Source organism: Drosophila innubila (assembly GCF_004354385.1).
Source record: "Drosophila innubila isolate TH190305 chromosome 3L unlocalized genomic scaffold, UK_Dinn_1.0 0_D_3L, whole genome shotgun sequence".
Lineage (NCBI taxonomy): Eukaryota > Metazoa > Arthropoda > Insecta > Diptera > Drosophilidae > Drosophila > Drosophila innubila.
The window spans coordinates 22,729,135-22,748,746 of NW_022995376.1; the positions used below are offsets into that span (position 1 = coordinate 22,729,135).

General features: G+C 35.9%; 1 protein-coding gene across 3 annotated transcripts in view; it reads right to left on the minus strand.

The window, feature by feature from the left end:
- Nucleotides 1-19,612, minus strand: part of LOC117788866 (ankyrin repeat domain-containing protein SOWAHC) — a 41,316-nt gene that overhangs the window by 902 nt on the left and 20,802 nt on the right. Inside the window, exons 4-11 of one of the 3 annotated variants that reach the window (XR_004617800.1) lie at nucleotides 9,684-9,696; nucleotides 3,795-3,799; nucleotides 2,889-2,978; nucleotides 2,765-2,770; nucleotides 2,080-2,152; nucleotides 1,839-1,928; nucleotides 262-516; nucleotides 61-87 (exon numbers count right to left, since the gene is read on the minus strand). Coding sequence is in view for 1 of the 3 variants with exons in the window: in XM_034627788.1 (XP_034483679.1) it covers nucleotides 61-87; nucleotides 1,839-1,928; nucleotides 2,080-2,152; nucleotides 2,765-2,770; nucleotides 2,889-2,978; nucleotides 3,795-3,799; nucleotides 9,684-9,696 (304 nt within the window). In the remaining 2 variants the exon portion in view is untranslated. Of the gene's footprint in view, nucleotides 1-60; nucleotides 88-261; nucleotides 517-1,838; nucleotides 1,929-2,079; nucleotides 2,153-2,764; nucleotides 2,771-2,888; nucleotides 2,979-3,794; nucleotides 3,800-9,680; nucleotides 9,697-19,612 lie in introns of those variants that run through there. The other 2 variants (XM_034627788.1, XR_004617801.1) reach the window with 2 other exon arrangements.

Here is a 19,612-nt window from a genome sequence, read left to right on the forward strand (position 1 = left end):
ACAAATAACAAATCTCTTAAGATATTTTTTCAAAATGCAAAAGTCTTGTTCTTCACTTACTTGTTTGCTTTTTTCGTGCCTTGATTTCTGCAAAAATTAATGAGAGATAAAATCAATTAATAAATTGTTTCTAAATAGATATAAACTGCACATGCTCAAAACATAATGAAATAGATGTAACCCAGACAATTTAAGAGTTTTTTTTTTTCACAAATACAAATGATAGTGCGACTAACAAAACTCATTAAAAAAATAACTTACCAAATAAATGCTAAGTATAACAGGCATCAAAATCAAATGCTTTTAATAAAATAAAACTTAGAAAAACTACAAAAAAGCGTAAGTTATGAAAATGCTTAAAACATAATAAATTGATTAGTGTAAAAATTTTAAGTTGATTACAAATAAAATCATTTTACTGAACGCTAACTGATTGAAAACAATCAAATTCGTTAGTTTTGTCAACCTGCCTCCAGGTGCCGTTGAGTCCGCTGCTGAATCGCATCGCTTGAATTTCTACACGAGTTGATTATGAAAATAAATAGAGGTTCCCCATTAAGATAATTGAGAACTTAAATACATACAATGTTATGCCATTGATTAAACTAATATTATTCAATCAGAATCATTTTTAGTCAGTCAATGAATATTATTTTTAAAATGCAATGTCAACTGTAGTATTATTTTGGTGGGAATACCACTAATGTTTTTCTTTTATGGTATTCGATGCGCACACATGCAGGATTTTTGTATTACCCGTTTAGTAATCGTGTTTAATTTAGCTTATAACTTTAATAAGTTTGTTAATTGCTAAGGCCAGAAAAATGGTTAATTAATCTATTTTAAGTTTTATTTTTTCAAATGTTAACGCCAGTCTGTTGTTTGATAGTGTAGTGCTGGTAAACTATTTAGTGCAGTTGTTACTTAAAACGCGTTTACAGCACTTCATTTAACGGTTGGTTCCTTGAAAGTTTAGGTTAAAATCAGGGATCGTAACTGCTGTAAATTTAAAATTGCAATCTTACAACTATTTTTAAATTTGCATTTAAAATATACGAAACAATATTTATTATAGTTTGTATTATAAATATTCATATTGCTTTTAAGCAAAATAAAGCATAAACCGCAAGTTGTAACCATTACGTAGTATTAGGTAATTTAGAAATATATGTTTGAATTTAATGGTTTTCGTTTTACCATTAAGCCGTTTGTGTAAAGATAAAATACATTTGTTATCATACAAGTAAAAATAAAAGAAGTATTGTTGTTCTTGTTGTAATATTGTGCAATTAAAAAAGCTTTGCTATGGTTATAATTACAAAAGGTAGTTGTTGTTATTAAACACATGCTTGGATTAATTAACTAAGTAGTTGGGTTAGTAACAGGATCTTTATATGGTCGGCTTGCACCGGCAGCGGACCGAAAAGTTTTACGCAGAAAGCTCTCTTTGCGTCGAGCGGGGGCACTGCGATTACCGCCCACAGTTCTCGTCTCTGCCACTTTGGGCTCACTTTTTGATGGGTTCGCATCCTTTTTATCCACATCGGAATCCTCATTTACCTCTTTGAATAATAAAGAGTGCACCGATGGCTTTTTATAGCGCCGCGATGGCGACGAGACCATTAGAGACTGAGTACGCGTCACAGTGCCCCCTTTAGGGGCGCCACTAACTGTGGCATACCGCAATTGAGAGCGTTTCTTGCCGCGTGTCAGTGCGCTGCCGAGTGTACCGCCGCTGATCTCATGACCACCACTTGGGAAGTTGTTCTCAAAGTATTGTGATCCCAGCTGATAGTTGTTGTTTAGCTCCATGATGGGGAAATACTTTTGATACTCACTACTACAGGTTGAGGCCGATACGCTTGGTCGCTGACGACTGTAATCCAATGGTTTCATACCACTACAATCCATTATGTCACGATTGGCCTCTGCAAAAGTATATCAATAGAGATATTAACAATTATTTAAAATGTTTTAAAACTGTACAAAATAAGTAAACTATAGATGAATTGTTTTAATAATAAGTCTAAAACATATAATATTTTAGAACATTTTTATTTTCTTATAAGTAAGACTTACTATATACATTCCATAGTAGTTCGAATATATTATGCCTGCCAAATTGGGTAGCCAAATGAAGCGGTGTGTAACCCTGCAATAGATAAAATTTGATTAAAATGATGAAGGTGTCTTAGATAAATACTAATTACCTAATCAATAAGTAATTCATGCGACTAAATATAAAATTATTATTCGAAAGATTTAAGGAAAGGGTGTTTAAAATATGAATGAACCGAATTGTAAATTTTGAATCCTTTTTTGTTTTTCTTGTAAATTGCGTATCCAATCGGAAATTTTAATGGGGAGGAATAGAATGTAACACACTCGTAGTGATTGACAATTCACTTTGTCTCAGTTTTGAGAATGACATTTTGAAAGCACATTTGAGAGAGAATTTAATTTGTTTGGAACACGGCACGGTTCAATTTAAAATTGTGTAAACTCTCATGCATAAACCTAAGGATTTGAGGTTGGGCATGTTGTGGCACAATTGGATTTGCTCGTCACGATTTGTCACAGCTTGCCTGATGCCTTATGCCTCTTGTGCCCCATCTCGGATCGCGCCTCTCGCCTCATGGGAAGGGTTAAAGGAAGCGCTTTTACAGTGTGACATGTGACGCAGATTTTCGCGTGATTGTGACTTGTGACAAGGCAATCAGTCGATTCGTATATTATTAAAAGTATTTCAAATAGATACACTTACCCCATGCTGCAGCAATAAGTCGACAGTTGTTGAATTCATCAGGGAATGGGAGTGAGAAAGAGAACAATTGAAATGTTTAAATATTTATGCATATTTATAATAATTTAAAAATTGTATACTTTACCGTCTTGGCATTTACATCGGCTTTATGTGTGCCGGCAATTAGTTTGACCACATCCTCATTTCCATGCTTGGCAGCCCAGTGTAAAGCGGTCTACGGAAAAAGAGACTTTAATTAGCGAACTGTTAAGTGTATTAAGCCATATTCATAAAGAATCAATTGGTAACAAATCACCGAAGAGGGACAAACACTACAATCAGCAGGGCGTCGATGTCCCAATATGCTGCACTTCACCAACTATTTGTTCGACCATCAATTGCTGTCTCCACCAAAAAAAAAAAAAGAGAAAAAATTGAAGAAAAAGGGATTCAGTGCAGCCGAAAGTCTGTCCAAGATTTTACGATATAAATAAATTGGCCACGGCCACTGGACGAATGCCGAATGGCGAATCGCGAATGCCTCTTGCCTCAATTATTTTCATGTTAACATAATAATTTAGTAAGGCGCAACGATTCGGCCAACTCAGATAAGCTAAGCCACAAAACTGAGACTGAAACTGAACTAAACTGAACCGAAACTGAACTGCAAGATCACCGCGAGTGCACGATGATTTTCTATAGAATTGTTTGCCACAGAGCACATTGCAAGCCAACCAAGCCATGTGTTGACAATGAAGACGGTCAGCTTTTTTTTTTTTTTTGTAGTTTTTGAAACAGCGGCGACAAACAAGCAGCCAGAGAAGCTTCAGATGGAGGAGCAGGACGCTGAGAAGAAACAACCAGATCGGGGTACAACAAATAGAGTTTCAGCCAATTCCCGCGGAGGATCGGTATGTAATTCTTTTCAAGGGAAATTTGTTTCGTGTCTCCCAGTTAAAGATGTGGCCGGTCGGTGGTAGCACATGGTATCCGATGCAGATGCAGATGCCGACTGCTCCGACTGTCCCAACGACTGCCGCCTGATACTGACATAGCTATTGCTGTCGATGCATCTTAATCTGCACTGTTTGGCATTTAATCTCATCCATTGTCTTAGCATTTCGTGGAGAAATGTTCATGAACAGAAGCTGCAAACCAACTCGGACTCCAACAATCTTATCAACAATGTCAACTGATGAGCGGATACTCAAAAGATACTACTTTACTCTCTTGCTGAATTGTTCACAGAGAAAGATGCATAATGCATATGATTTTTTAGATGATATTAAGCAGAATGAATCTATTTTAATTAACAGTGTTTAGAAAAATAGAAATAGAAATTTTGAAAATAGTATAATTAAATAAGCAGTTTGCTAAAGAAAAATTAGAAATGCGAACATGAGCAGGAGCATTTTTCTGACCTATCTTATCAACAATTTCATCTGATGAATCGATAAGTTTGATTTTAGTATATAAAAAAAGTCTTTAACGAACATATTTATAGAAATTATAAATAAAGAATATGAGTAAGTATTACAGACAGAAAAATTTGAATAAGTTAACGATTTCTTTTGTTTGTATTAATTTGCTTAGAATATATCGCTGCTTTCTAATATAGAGAACTCGTCTAGAAGATTCGCTGGGATTTATTCAACGTGAATTAATCTATTTTAATTTTTGATGGAAAATAAGAATACTTGATCTTATAGATTATAAGATGTCAAATGTATTCCATTTGATTTTTTTAAAATATTAGAAAAATTGGGATAAAATTGAACGTTAAAGAAATATAATTAGAATTTGTTCGTAAATTTAGTAATTTTTAGATATCTTCAAAGGTATAAAATAACTTCTTCAACTTCAAGACATAAAAAAAAGAAAAAAAAAGATAACTTCAACTAAATTATCTTTAGTGTACATTCTAGAAAAATTTAAGCAATCCAATTAATATCTCATCTAGGAGTAATTTTGTTCTTAAGCAAAGTCTTTCTTCAATTCCAGTCGCAGAAACTAGTTGTAATTGTCGGAAAGAATGAATCGATGATATTTCCAATTTGATTAATAAGTTGTTGATAAGAAAATGAGATGAGGTGTGAAAATGATTATTGCATTGTCATATGAGAGAATAGGGACTCTCGGGGACTGGTTTTGCATTTACAAATCGTCTCACGCGCAAAGTATCCGTAAGAGTAGCGATTTTGTCCATTTCGTGAATGTCGCTTCTACACAGGGAAGGAAGGCCCTGAGTTAAGGCAAAGCTCAAAGATCTGAGAGAGGCTCTTTACATATGGCATGTTGTCCGTCTGCACGTTTAAATTTATTGTCCATTCCATTAATGGTGGCAAGGGACAGAAATTCTGCGTCTCTGACAGTGAAATGCCATAAATTCTTGCGTCTCGTTCGGATGTGGCATTGTATTGCCTTCAGAAACAAAACAGAGCGATTTGCTCTCTAGACCGAGCTACCATCCAAAGTCATGGTGGAATCCAACAACGAGGACGTCGACGACATCCGACGGTGTTGGCAGAGATCGCGGAAAGAAAACTTTAAGCTGCTGCAAACGCATTGTGCAGGAATTCCAGGAGTATGAAACCTCGAACTGGACAAGTACTGAGCTCAGGTCGTGAGACACTCAAAGCTGCACCCAATGCTCCTCTTGTCCTTTTAATGCCTCACGATCATAAAAGGATGGTCAAAATATTTGTCACTCGTTCGGTCCAATGCAGCGGCAGTGAAGGTGTCACAGCTGGAATCCGATATGGTAAAAATGCGGTAGTATATGTGTGCATCTGGATCATGATAATTCACGTACTAGATGATTGAAAGCTAAGATAACACTTTCCGATGCTAATCTTGGTCTCTTAAAGACAATGACACTTGACAAAACTCATTGTTTTATATTCTTAAATAAACACAATTTGGCAAACGTTTTTAATATCTAAATGTTAATTTTTTTTTTTTTTTTTTTTTTTTAGCAATATTTACAATGTCAGTATCTAATTTATTTAAATAAAATTCAATAACTGTTTTGGATGTGCACCAAATTGAATAAGTAATTTAAAAATAAAAACGTGATAGCTTTGGATTTTTTAATGTTTTTTTATTTTATTTTTAGATTACCTTTCATTACTTATTTGTACATTTTCGATGGCCTACTTGTGAGGAATATAGTGAAAGAAGTGGTTGTACACAAGAATTTATCAGATTTGCTAGAAAGGGTTAATCAGTCAGGTCCTTTATTTTATTTATGTCCGACATAAAGAATAAGGTTTTAGTGTTTGTTGCTCGTTGCTTTGGTTAAAAATCAGTTAGTCAAGTAATAACTCAGATAGTTAACAATAGGATTTTTAAAGATTAAGTAAAATTTAGATACGAAATCTAATATATTTTTTTTTAGGAATATTTTGAGAATCAAACAGCTTAGCAAGTAATTTAATTTTCATTCATTTTAATTATCAGTATTAAATTGTTTTTGGGATACTTACATACTGTTTGTGGTCCGTAGAGTTTTGGAATGGGAAGAAAACATGTAAAAAGATAAAAACATTGTAATCAAAAAGTTAATTTAAATAATAATGTTATCATTATTGTTAATTAGTATTTTTATTTCGAGAAAAACAAACTCTTCTAAAGTTGATCTAGTTAAGCTTTATCTGTATTTTTCCATATTAAGTGCTAAATATAGCTCTCATGCTATCTGCCATTTCGCTTTAACAATTTAATAACACATTGGCAAGCCTCAACGGCAATTACGCTGTCCGATCCTGGCAGATGTATGTACACACTCGTACATCCTACTGACAATGTCCACCGTCTAAATTCGAAGTGCTCACTGTGCTAAAAATTATCTTCCCCTAATGGTGCCAACTATGATAATGAGGGTCATGTGAGCTGGAATGTGGGCTGGCAACGAGCTAACCGGGAAAACAACAAGGCAACAAGGTCTGATGCACTTCAATGTTCGTTTTGCGCCAAAAGTCGAGCGCCTGCGAGTGCCGTTTCCACAATAAGAAGTCGCTCGAAGGCGTTTTGATCGAAATTCGATATTACGTTGATAAGACACGAGTTGCTATTCAAACTGGTAGAAGTGCAGACCAGCAGACCAGCAGACATTGGGACTGGAATCTTTTGGATACCCTGAAATGCTGCTATCCAGAAGCTGTCGTTTTGATCGATCGCCGGGACATGAAAATTGTCATGTTTAACAAGTATTTTGCTGGTTGTAATTAAGGCTGCTTGCTTTTCAGCTCACAGTTCAGATCCGAGCTCTTGATCGTCCATGTGAATGGTTTATACTTTAAAGGCATTTTAGTAGGTGTCAATTGTTTGTGAAATTCATTTATCACTACGTCAACAACGCCGGACAGTCTGCAATTGCTCTCTTTCCGGTTCCGACTTTTACTTAGAGATATTTAACCTTAATGTGTATTTAATTTTTGTTTGTTTTTCTTTGAAATGCAACTAATTATTATAGTAATTTAAAATACTTGTACTTACGCCCTAGTTTTGTAGGTAAACAGTTCACGTTGACAGCGTACATGCATTTTTTGATGATCATAAAAAGAAAATAAAAGAGTTGAGAAAATAAATTTTATAATAAGATACCTAAACAGTATTGAAATTCATATTTTTACTATTAAGCAATATTACGTATTATTAAATATGAATAATATTTTATTACTATTACTTTAATTATAAAAATGAATAAGCATTATGGAAAGATTGCATCTCCATCTCAGAATGTAACTATAGTCACAATAATTATAAGACTTTACAAAAATGATATTACACGTTTTAGTTAAGGAACTTCTGTTTCCTTTTCCAAAAGAAAATTGCCATTTCTTTGGAAAAGAGGACTCTGATAAAGCTCTACATTAAAAGTTTTACAACTTACAATTTCCGCTGTTAACAATCCATACTTAGTTTCAATTGTTTGGTCTAATATAAGCAATAAAACATCCTTGACTAACGGAACAAGAGCTTTATGCTAATTACCTAGTTAAATCTGAAATCTGATAAACAATCTGAGGCTATTACACCTAAAAATGTGTAAAAGTTCCCAGAGTAATCGAGACAAGCGCATTGAACATGAATGTGAAACAGAAACAATTATTTTCTCTTTATGTCCACCTGATTAACTAAATTGATTAGAAATTATACTGTACGCCTTGACCTAATCGCAAACACTGCCTAATATCCAGAGTTGACCATAATGTACACTTTGTTAACTTGGTAGGCATACGCACCCCATTGTACTCGTACTATCAAAGTTAACGTTAACAAACCAAACAAGCAAACGAAAAAGAAAAAAAATAATTATCAACAACTGCGAGGTATGATAAAAAATATAAAAACAATAATAATGACAGCAAAAGTCCTCGCTGCGTTGTTATCAAGAGAGAATAATCTAAATGATATATTAAGCGCAAAGCAAATAACGCTCTTTTTGTCGCCACCATGCTCTTTTCCTCTTCTGTTCCTTTTCCCTTGCGAGTTAAGTTCTCCAATTATGCGGATTATTAATTTAACTGGGTCGCGTTCTGTCTCTCTGTCCCTCTGTCCCTTTGTCCAAGTGTGTGCATGTCTTTGGCAGCGGCAAAGTGTTCCTGTTGTTGTTGTAGCTCTTAACCAGCCCAGCCAGTGACCACTTGTCGTTTCACAAGTTGTCAAAACTTGTCATTTAACCGACAATGAGCCTTGTTTGCTTTAATCGTGGTTATTATGCGTTCGACTGAATAAGTCCGCTAACCGTTCCCCATGGTCCGTTCGCTCTGTCTGCTCGGCTCCCGAACTTGAAATTATTAATGATACCCAGAGTTGGGTAGAGTGCGTCGCATCGGCAGGTGCTCGGTACTCGGGACTTCATGGGGAGTGCCTCTAATTAGTCGCAGTCGGTCTAGAGAGAGACTCACACAACGCCGAATTGCTGACAACATGCGTTTCTTTTTTTTTTTTTTTGTGCTGACGTGCTATTAAATGGATTATTTGTTTGATAATCCAGTTTAGAAATTATGGTCATGATTTACTTTAACTACACACGATAAACAGTTTGTTCTACAATTGTTTGCAATTAGTTTACACCCATTCTTCGGCACTTGTCAAGAGACTGACAGTACTCCTATGATTTTTCACTTCGGATCTGCATTATTCGATCCATCTTTTAATTGGTTTCACAACGGCAACGCGTCTCATTTGTCAATGGGGCAATCGATAAACTTGCGGACAGGTGGAATCCTATACGAGTTGCAAACTGAAACTGATGAGGGTTGTTTCTCTTTTCCTTTTGCGCCTTCGGACCTCACGATCACTCCGTAGATCAACAACAGGTGATCGAGGTGACGTGTTTTTGTTTTGTTATTAAGTTGTTAACTTAAATTATTGTTTCTTTTCATATTCTTCAACTTCAAGCCCGTCGGCGACATTTAACAGTTCATGCACTTATATGACCTGTCTCAAAATTTATTGTAGATATTAAAATGCATACATTGTATTGTCTCGGTCACGTCTTTCTCAGCAAGTTCAAATCATTGACTTTTCACACTCTTTACATTATTGTAATACCTACTGTAAGGAATATTTAGATGGTAAAATGGTTCTCTGGCATCGAAGAGTGTGTAATCGAAAAGAATATACATGAAGTACAATTAAAAACTAATTTTGGTAGGTAAATTAGATCACACGGGTTCTTTTCTTATTCGATATTTTTTAGTAGCTCTAGCTCTTATTTCTTAGTCACATTAGTATTAGTATTTCTAGTTCTAGAGTATTTCTAGCTCTAGTTCGTTAATCTCTAGTTCATTCGTTGGGTATTATATTCATTTACTCCGTCGAAAGGATGATGATTTCATTCAAGTGATTTCATTCAAGTTTATCATTTAGTTTGAGATTGGTTGTAAAATATTTGTATATATAATTTCGTAGCTATGTAGAATACTACTTACCGTCGCTGGATCCTGAAAATGGAAAGAAAATTTATGATTAGTTATTCATACTCTGTAAATAAATAAATAAAAGTTAATTTAAAGTGAATAATTCAAAGTTATATGTCGAGGTTTAAGATATTTAGTAATAGTAAAATAATAGTAATAACGAATCAGCTTTATCTAACATATATTTAAGCTTTTTGTATGTTTGGTTTTCCATTTATTCCCCAATATAAGTTTTAACAAATTTAAGCCTCAATTGAATTGTTTTATGTATGATTCTATTTTATTAATACAAAAAAAATTGTTAACTAATTTTTTAAGCTCAAAGTTGGAACTAAATAAGTTTAATAGCTGATGAAAGGAATGCTGTTTAATTAGGTATTTTAAGTATTTCACAAACAGCGTAAATAACATAATTAGTGTTGATATTACGTATTTTAAATTCTAATTAATGTGGTTAGAAACTAACCACACAAGTAGTCGGTATGAAGAGAGCATTCGAGTTCGTTCAGTGCATAATGCATCGATTAAAAGAAACGCAGGGAACGCAAAAATATTTGACGTATGAAATAAATGAATGAAATCGGATTCATTTCGAATCGATTGCTGACTTAATTGTCTGACTAATTGAGAGATTTTTTTGCAGTGCCATCTGTGAACTCCCAGGACGCACATTCGGCCTAGTTGCAGCATTATTTGCTCCATTTGGCACTCGGCGAGCTTAATGACTTGATTTGGGAAGCTGATGAGGTGCGGGTCCAGTTGGTAGATTGTTGCCCGTTGATTAGTTCACATTGGGTAGCCCAACTACCAAAGAGACACACACATGCATATATAGAGATACAGATACAGATACGGATACAGTCGGAGAGTCAAAGCAGTACGTGCAGAACCGTCAGCTCCACTCCGGTAGAGCAACGACAATGACTTGCCATATATGCACTAGCTGGGCGGCTGGTCACAAAAACCTTAAATTTCATGCAGAATTAATTAACTTCTGGCTGGTGGCGTTGGCGACTGAGGGAGCTCTGTTCGTGTCGCCGCCGCGGTAGCTGCAGCCGCCCAAGTCGCGGGCGCCCTTCTGCCAGCCAAACAGCGAGTGTACAGTGGGCGTTTCAGCTGATTTTAAATACAAATAGTTGCCAGTCTTTGATCTGCGTGCGATTAACAATGCCCTATTAAACTATCCATCGATATATATAATTGATATTTGATATTTATTTAGCTGTGAGTTTTAAATCATGAAAGAAATCTGAATTGGTTTGTAATTAAAAAAGGTTTATTTTTCCAGGCACTATTATTAGATTTTGTAGGATTAAAAGTATGTATTTTGCCGACCTGTCGACCTGTAAATTGTTGTAAAAAATAGCAATTGTACTGACAACTCTGATTTAGACTGAACTTCTGTTATAATAATATTGGTATTAAACGAATATAATTATGGATTATAATTTTCTTTTCAAATCTATATATATATATATATAGAGCTGTTCGTCCTGTACATTCACTCACTCACTCATGTATCATTGTACACGCCAAACTGCACGAGATACAAGTTTGAAACTTTGGGACAACGTTTTGGAAAATTCGACCTGCAAGTAAGTCAAAATCGAGGCCAAAGTTAGCGTTTGGTCAGCCCGCGGGTTTAGCACTTAGGTAGTGCAGAGGATGGTGTCGTAGACTCACAAGCACGGGGTCACGAGTTCGAACCCAAACCGAGAAGAATTTTTTAATTCATTTCTATTAACATTTTTTTTAAATTTTATGTTATTTTACAATTTGGTCAAAGTCGGGTTACTATATTATAAAGCTGCAAAGGAACAATTGAGTGTCCGAACTATCAGGTTGTCCGAATTAACAAGTGTCCGAATTGTTGAAATATTACAGTAATATATTTTAGCGTTAAAGAAGTTTATTCAAGAAAAATATTAGCAGTTCTTATTTTTTCACGCTTCAATTCCACGAGCGAAGCGAGTAGAGGGCGGAGCCCCCTAATAATAAATAAAACAATTTGTTTTTTATAAAATGTGTACAAAAGTAAGTTTCTTCTTGAGTTAGCATTCCAAAAAAATTATTATCTAAAAAAAAGTTATAGTTTTTTGTAATAAAAGATCATATTTTTTCGGCATCAGCTTAATCTCAATGCTATTATTGGATTTTATATGATTAAAGAAATGTAACCTGTAAATTGTGGTAAAAAAATAGAAATTGTACTGACAAGTCTGATTCAGACTGAATAACGCTCTCGGAATATTTTATGTTGACATTTAATATTTTGTTTCAATGATAAATCAAACGACAATAATCTAATTTTCTCATTCAAATAACAAATAAAATATAGTTTTTTTCTAAATAAAATTTACAAAAATAAGTTTTTTCTTGAGAAAGAATTATCATCTTAAAAAATATTTATAATTTTTTGTAAGTAATTCATTTTCTTTTGGGAGATCAGCTTAAACTCCCACTGTGAAGCGCATCGTTTTTCAGACTCTGATATTTGATGGCTGCCCAGACAACATGGGAACACACAGAAGTGCTGGCAGCGTTCAGGATCGCTCTGGAATTTCATTGAGAAACGTGCCCCGTAGTTTGGGACAACGGCGCAGGTCGTGTCCCCATCGCTCTGTCATGAATTGCACATGCACATTGCCATGGTATATGGTTCACTTGGCAATACATCCACGTTTATATGTATATGTGTGTGTTCTGTGTGTGTCTGTGTGTGTGTGAGTGTACTTAGCTCAAGTATACTCGTATTTATTTGTATGTGGGGGATCGTTGTTTGTCTTGCGGATCTATCTTGTGGCGCCATTTGCTACCATTGGCTGGCCCGTGTCGCAATTTAATTACAAGCATTACTATCAGAGGAGGCGACAGTAAGATTTATGCAAAGAATAATCGAGTATTAGTGCTGGTAAGCCCCTCGATATATTCATTTTGCCAACAGCTATCGAAAGAATATATATGTATTGAATTTTTAGATACTTTACTTAAAAAATACAAAATTGTCTCTTTATTTTTAAGAGCTAGATCCACCAAACTTAATATGAATATGCGAATTAAAAAAACCAATATTTCAGCTAGAATTTTAGGATACTTCATGTTAGTTAGTTTAGAACACCGAATAAATACAGTTTATTGTAAATCTTGCCTACTAGTTTATTATAATTTAAATACCATTAACAGCTCCTATTTCATACATGTTATTAAATAAAGAATTCTTTGAGCTATCGATAGTATTGACAGTGTCTTCGATAATTTGTCATCCCTAGAGAGTAAATAAAGCATACATGCATAGACGTTCAACTGGTGGACAGATCCCATGGCTCCTTCAAATGATATCACGATGGCTCTTCATTGGATGTCATCGTTGCAGTCAGTCGCCTGTTTTGTTGTTGTTTTTCAGTTTTTTCTGATTTTTTTTTAGGATGCACAACTCAATTTGCTGTTCGTATGTGTGGATGAATATCTCACAAGTACGGAATAGCCTATTAAGGAAAAGCACTTGTCGACCACGACTGCTGGAGCTTCTTTAAAATCGAATCACGTCTGCCCAATTTTGAATGGAGGACCACAGTTGTGCATCGAGTAAGTTAAAAGCCCCCCCTGACAATTTTAGCTCCCTTGTAGGCGATTAACTTAAATGCCACTAAACTAATTTAAAAACGATTGTAATAGCTATCTCGCTCGCTCGCTCACTTGGTCACTCTCTCAATATCTCACTCTCCGTTTCGCGTCTGCATGGCGATAGAATTTCTCGGTCACTCGCGCCACAGTTTCGCTGTCAAACATCTTGTCTTGACCATCCATTCAACCATTCACTGAACTGTTCACTGTTCTGTTTGTCACGTACTTTAGAATGTGGCCATCAGAGTCATCAGAGCAGATCTGCGTAAAATAAATACATACATGTGGCTCTGGGCAAGATTGCTTTTCCATATGGAATTTAATTTGCACTGCCCTCAAACATGTAATAACGATGCAATTTCATTTGCAATTTACTCCAATACCATTCACCATGGGACTTTTTGCACAGAAAACTCTATAAATTTAGCGCTAAGCACTCTGCAGTACTTTATTATGTACTTTTAAGCGAGTAGGGCCGTTTTAATTTGGTATAGGGTTACCGAATTCTCTGCAGCCGGGTAAGGTACAAATTCCGCAACATCGAGGAGTTAGAAATGCTGCGGAATCATTGCGGACGGCAGTTCGCGCTAGTGACGAAAGCAGCACAAAGGGTTCGAAAGGCGACAAGCAATATATACAGCTTATATGGAAAATTCGCCACTGTCCGATCAAATCGAGTTCTTTACCAATCGAAAGGTTAAGTCCTAGCTAAAAAAATGGCATACTAAAACTTTTGGTTATTCACCAGGTTCATGAGATAAGGGGTGTAAGTGGGAGGGACAAAATTTAAATGATTGCAGCTAATGGAGCTGTTGGGGCCATTTGTTAAATTTTTTTATTTTTTTTTAAATTTTTATCAAAAAACATGTCGATTGAAACCTTGCTTTAAGTAGCATGTAGCATGTTAAAAATAAAATATAACAAAAAAACATATATTTATATTTAAAATTCTTATATTAAACTTAATTTTGATCGTCACCAAAAGGGATATCAAAAAATTGTGGGGCTAGAATATGCTTTCGTCACTAGACTTTTACCTCGTGTAGAGTCTTTTTTGGTAACCTTAGGTTCCTGTATATTTGGTAAGGATTATCATTATGCACAAATCTGACATGAAGTCTGCAAAATTAAATGCAGAGATCTGATCTTTTCTAAATGATTACGATTTTGCTCACAAATGACCAGTGCTGCCACACTGCTTTTCAGCGTATTACACTACCGATAATACTCGTGAGTTCTTGCGGATGACAAAGAACTCTCGTTATGCAAAATACCTGCGAATATTACACAGTTAACTTTACGATTTGATATATTGCTCTTGTTGTAGTTGTTACTGCTGTTATTGTTATTGTTGTTGTTGTTGTTGCTAGCGCTTATTGAATGCGATGGCGCCTAGAAAACAAAACACATCCGCAGCAGTGGTTTGAGCGGTGGCGGTGGCGGTGGCAACCTGTTGCGCATATGGATGCCCCGCGGTTATGGGCATCATAAAACCTTACGAGCTGAATAACAAATACACGTACGGGATGATTAATTTAAGCACTTTTACGAGCCCTTTTCATGGCCCTGGCTGATTTATTGTCGGACCGTGCGACGAATTTGCGTCAGGAAAACGCCACAAGAGGTCCAACTGTCTCTCTGTCTGTCTGTCTGCGGCGGTCAATCCTTGCTTTATGATTGGGCTTAGGGGGCGATAAATGAAATTAGGGGCTTAGAATAACTTGGCCGCAGTTGGGTGCAAGCACTTGTTGGAATATATATATTGCTTGTAGGCGTTTGGCATCCAGCCAGCCAGCCAGGCAGCCGAAAAACTAAAGATACGAGTATCTTCTAACTCTCTCAGGCAAGTTAGCCAAGTTAGCAGTTTGTGCATTGCACGTAAGCAAGTACAAGTTAGCAAGGCAGAGTCCACGACTGGCGCATGTTGCCATCAGACGCATTTACTATTTTGCATAAATCATAATGTAATCTGCATCTGGAAATGAAAACAAACCGAAGCGAAAATGTCCAAGCTTTTATAATTAACTGCGCGGGCACAAACTGAAGACATTGGCAGGCGACATGCCGGGCACAGCTGCAGGACCTCTCTCTCTCTGCATTGGTATATTGGTATACGTATAACCAGCATCAACCAGCGACAACAACCGCATAAGTTTCTCAATGAAGCATGGACCTCGAGCATCAACAAATATACACTTTAATACTTATATACATATATATAAATGCAACAAGTTAAAATGTTATAGTCCAGTGATAGACTATAAGATACCCGTTGATCAATTTAAATATATCAGTTAATTTATTCACTGTAAGCTATGAGCGAAAAAAAAGAACTTGCTAAATAACTTTTAACTTTTGATAATATTGTTTCAATTTCTTCAAAAAGAAACCCAAAGGAGTCCCAAAACATACATAAAATTGTATTTGTATTTGTGAATTCTTGGTTTCAACGTTAAATAAAAAAACGTTAAGGGTTAAAAAAATAAATAAAATGCCGTAGCTATTTTAATATCTGTCCGACTACGATGTTTAGCACTAATAATATGAGTGTTTTTTGTAAAAAAGCAGTGATTGTTATACAATATTTTTTCTTGGTTTTGAGTGGGTGGAAGAGGTCGTGAAATTTTTTTTTAAATCACTTTAATGTTAGTAAGTATAATACGCTTTTTTCCACAAAAATTCGTGTTTTTAGTTTTTATATTTACTGAGATCTGTTAAATAAATTTAAAAATTTAATTTAAAATTAATTTAAGCAAATGGTGGTTTATCCAGCTCTCAATCTCTGAGATCTACATGTTCTATGTGTAGGGACATGGCTATATGGACTTAACGGTGATGAAGAATCATGCTGTTATATACATTTTTGCAACAAATACAATACACCCTTGTACTCTAAAAGTAACGGGTATAACAACATCCCAACAGCAGCGAGCTGTGGTTGTTACCGTCGCGGTCAGAGATTCGTACCGAAAACGAAGATGAAGCCAAAGACGTGAATGTGGATGTGGATGTGTGGATGTGGAGGACGAATGGATAAGCCCTCACTTTGTGCGCAATCGCGAAATCTACGCAGCGCGCGGTCAACGGGCGCCTGCCAAAACTACGGAGAAATAATTTATGCCCCAGTCAGCGAAGCGCAGCAACACATTGGCGCAACATGCTCCATGGACCGTTGAATCAGCGGGTTGGATGTTAGTCGCAGTAAAAATCAAACAAAATTATAAATTAATGAAATTTATGCACAATAAAATTGCTAAAGAAATTATTAATGCAGTCGTTCACGCTTTAAATGCACCCTAAATCAACAACAGCAAACAAACGCAAAAATTTTTAATACGGCCAACAGACATGCAGCCTCCTCCTCCTCCTCCTCCTCATCCTCCCCCTTCTTCTCCTCCTCCTGCACCTTCGTCTTCGGGCTTAAAATCAGTTGGCGCTAGCCCGCAGGCTGTCCAGGCACACGATGAGCTTCTTAGGCGCCGGATATGTTCAACTTCCAAGACATGCGTCTTGTTACATTTAAGTACAACTTGCCGATCTCCTTGGCTTCACGTTGTTGAGCATCCACAACAAATCCACCTTCCCACCATTCCATTTTCAGAAATCATTCCCTCGTGTTACCACATTTGCCACTTTGAACCGGTTGCGAGTATTGATGCCATAATGGCTATTTCTGGCAAAAAGATCCGGACGATTCACAGAAAGTAATGTGTATTAAACAAATTACTGACGTTAATGTGGGCCGGGTTAAAAACGTAACGGCTGAAACCTGGATTTGTTCATTTTGACTAATATTATGTACCAGATCTATTCTGAATTTGTTGTCTATCAATTGGATTAAATCAGTAAATTTTTATGAAAAATACTATTCCACTACCACAAGCAAATTGAAAATCAATAATTTTTCATTAATAAATGTAGGTAATTAAAAATATCTATAAATTAACCTGTTAAAGCTTTAAGATTACAATTAAAACTAAAATCACAAAATAGGATAAAGGATCTAAAAAAGAATGATCGGAAATCAAACCTAAGTAAACTTAATCTAAAATGAATATATAGAAGTTGATGTAATATAAAGATTTAAGCTATTTCAACCAATTGCAGATACTAAATCAGATTATGTACATTAAACGCTAAATTAAAAAAAAAAAACAAGAAAATAATACTGGGAATTACTCTCCAAGAATTTGAGTATTTCTTAATTAAAAAGTTTACATTTCCACATTTTGTCAACAAATAATTTAATTCCAACTGACAAATGACGTTTATTGCATGTAGTTGATGTTTAATAAACTAGTTTATGGGAATACGCGTGTTTAATTTCCATTTCGTTGAAATACAACAATCTCAGATCATCAAGGGGCCTGCTGTTGGTTAGATTCAAGTTAGATTTCTCAAAAACAGTATCTCACCCAAAAGCCCTTTGGCAACAAAGTTATTTAAATTTTACAGCGAATTTTTGTTTGTTTTTGTTTTGTATTATTTTTTGAAGCGAAGACAGCTTTATCTTATCGCCAGTTGAGTTGAGTTTTGAGGTTTCCCTTTAACGAATACATTAAATACATATATTATTCCAGGAATTATATGTAAATTCCGCTTCTCACAAGCATACGTCTCACCCCCCCACAAAAAAAACCGCTTGAGCTCTCCATCTTGTGCGATAGTATCGTGTCATGGGCAAGTTTCGTAACTTACGCAGAAATCTTCAAAGTCGTCTCGACATCGTCGTGTTCAAGACAGGTAGCGCTCTATTGGGTCCATATCAGCAAGCTAAAAAATTAGTTCCTCAACGATGACAAATTAGACGTCATTAAGACGGCTCTGACTGGGGCCTTTTTCCTGCCCAAGTTAAGTAGAGATAATGGTCAGCTATGGTTCGGTTTGTATTGCTTTGGTTTCTGACTGTGACCTCATCCTTTCTGAGAAAAAAAAGAGTAAAACGGCGCGGTACGTGCAACAAATGAGCATCCTAGGGCCACGCTCTTACGCGTGGAACTGTTACTCCATATTATTTATGATAATCTCGATTTTGTGTGGTAGCCAGCAAGCAAGTCCACTCCAATGCAGTGAGACAGTCATGAGAAGCAAGACACGAAGCAAACGCTGTGTGTGGCCAAGACTCGGGATTCGAGATTCGAGACTCGCGGTCTCTTCTACCTGTTGCCTGCCTGCCTGTTGCCTGTTGCCTGCTGCCCGACTCCCAGATTAATGTGAAGTGACATGTTTAAGTAAATGATCCAGAAGCTTATCCGATAATGGCCAGCATATTTGTTAAATGCTGTACTTCATTTTTGGCAAGGTGGCCTGGTCAACAATCTAATTGACCCAAAAAATGACTCTCGTAAGAAGGGCTGTGTTTGCGCAGACACGACTGTGAGAGACCCTGTACTCATTCTGTAAACATCTTATACGCACGGGAACAGTAACGCAGTAAATTTGTCTTCTTCCTATTGCCCGAAACTGCATAAAATTTATTCTTCACAGACTTTGAAATTTATTATCCGAGCTTGTTGTAATTTATAGGACCGATCCTGATGAAATTTAAAGGACAGAACTAGACAGATCCATTAGTGCTATTCAAGGCTGCAGATTTAAAACTTATCTTTAACTAGTCGGAAAGGCTATAGTTGAGATCCCGACCTTAGGATGCCCGTTACTTATTTCAATATATATAAAAGTACTTTAAAGAAATTACTTGTATTTCTTTAAAAACATTAAACCGCCATAACTGCCGTTCTACTTGTCCGATCTTGATGCGATTCAGTGGGATAATAAATATTACTAATAAGCTAACATTAATAACCACAAATGTATTATCTTAAAAACTGTGGGTGTGGTGGTTTTTTGCGATTTGCGGGGGCGGAGGGGGGCGTGGCTTAAATTTGAAACAAACTTGATCTGCGTAGGGTATATAGAAATCTGTGTGCCAAATTTGGTTACGCTACCTCTTATAGTCTCTGAGATCCTTGTGTTTATACATACAGACAGACAGACATGGTTATATCGACTCTGCTGTTGATGCTGATCAAGAATATATATACTTTATAGGGTCGGAGATGCCTCCTTCTCCCTGTTACATACATTCCAACAAACACATTATACCCTAATACTTTTTTTTTAAGTAACGGGTTTTAAAACTATTCTTTTATGGCAAATCTACAAAATCCACTTAAACTTCTTAGGATATGCAGGAATCCACATACCAAGATTTCTGTTTCTAGCTCTGAGATCTGGATGCTCAGACAAAAGGACATGGCTATATCGACACGTTTATTCGTGCTGATCAATAATATATATACCCTTATTATCCAAT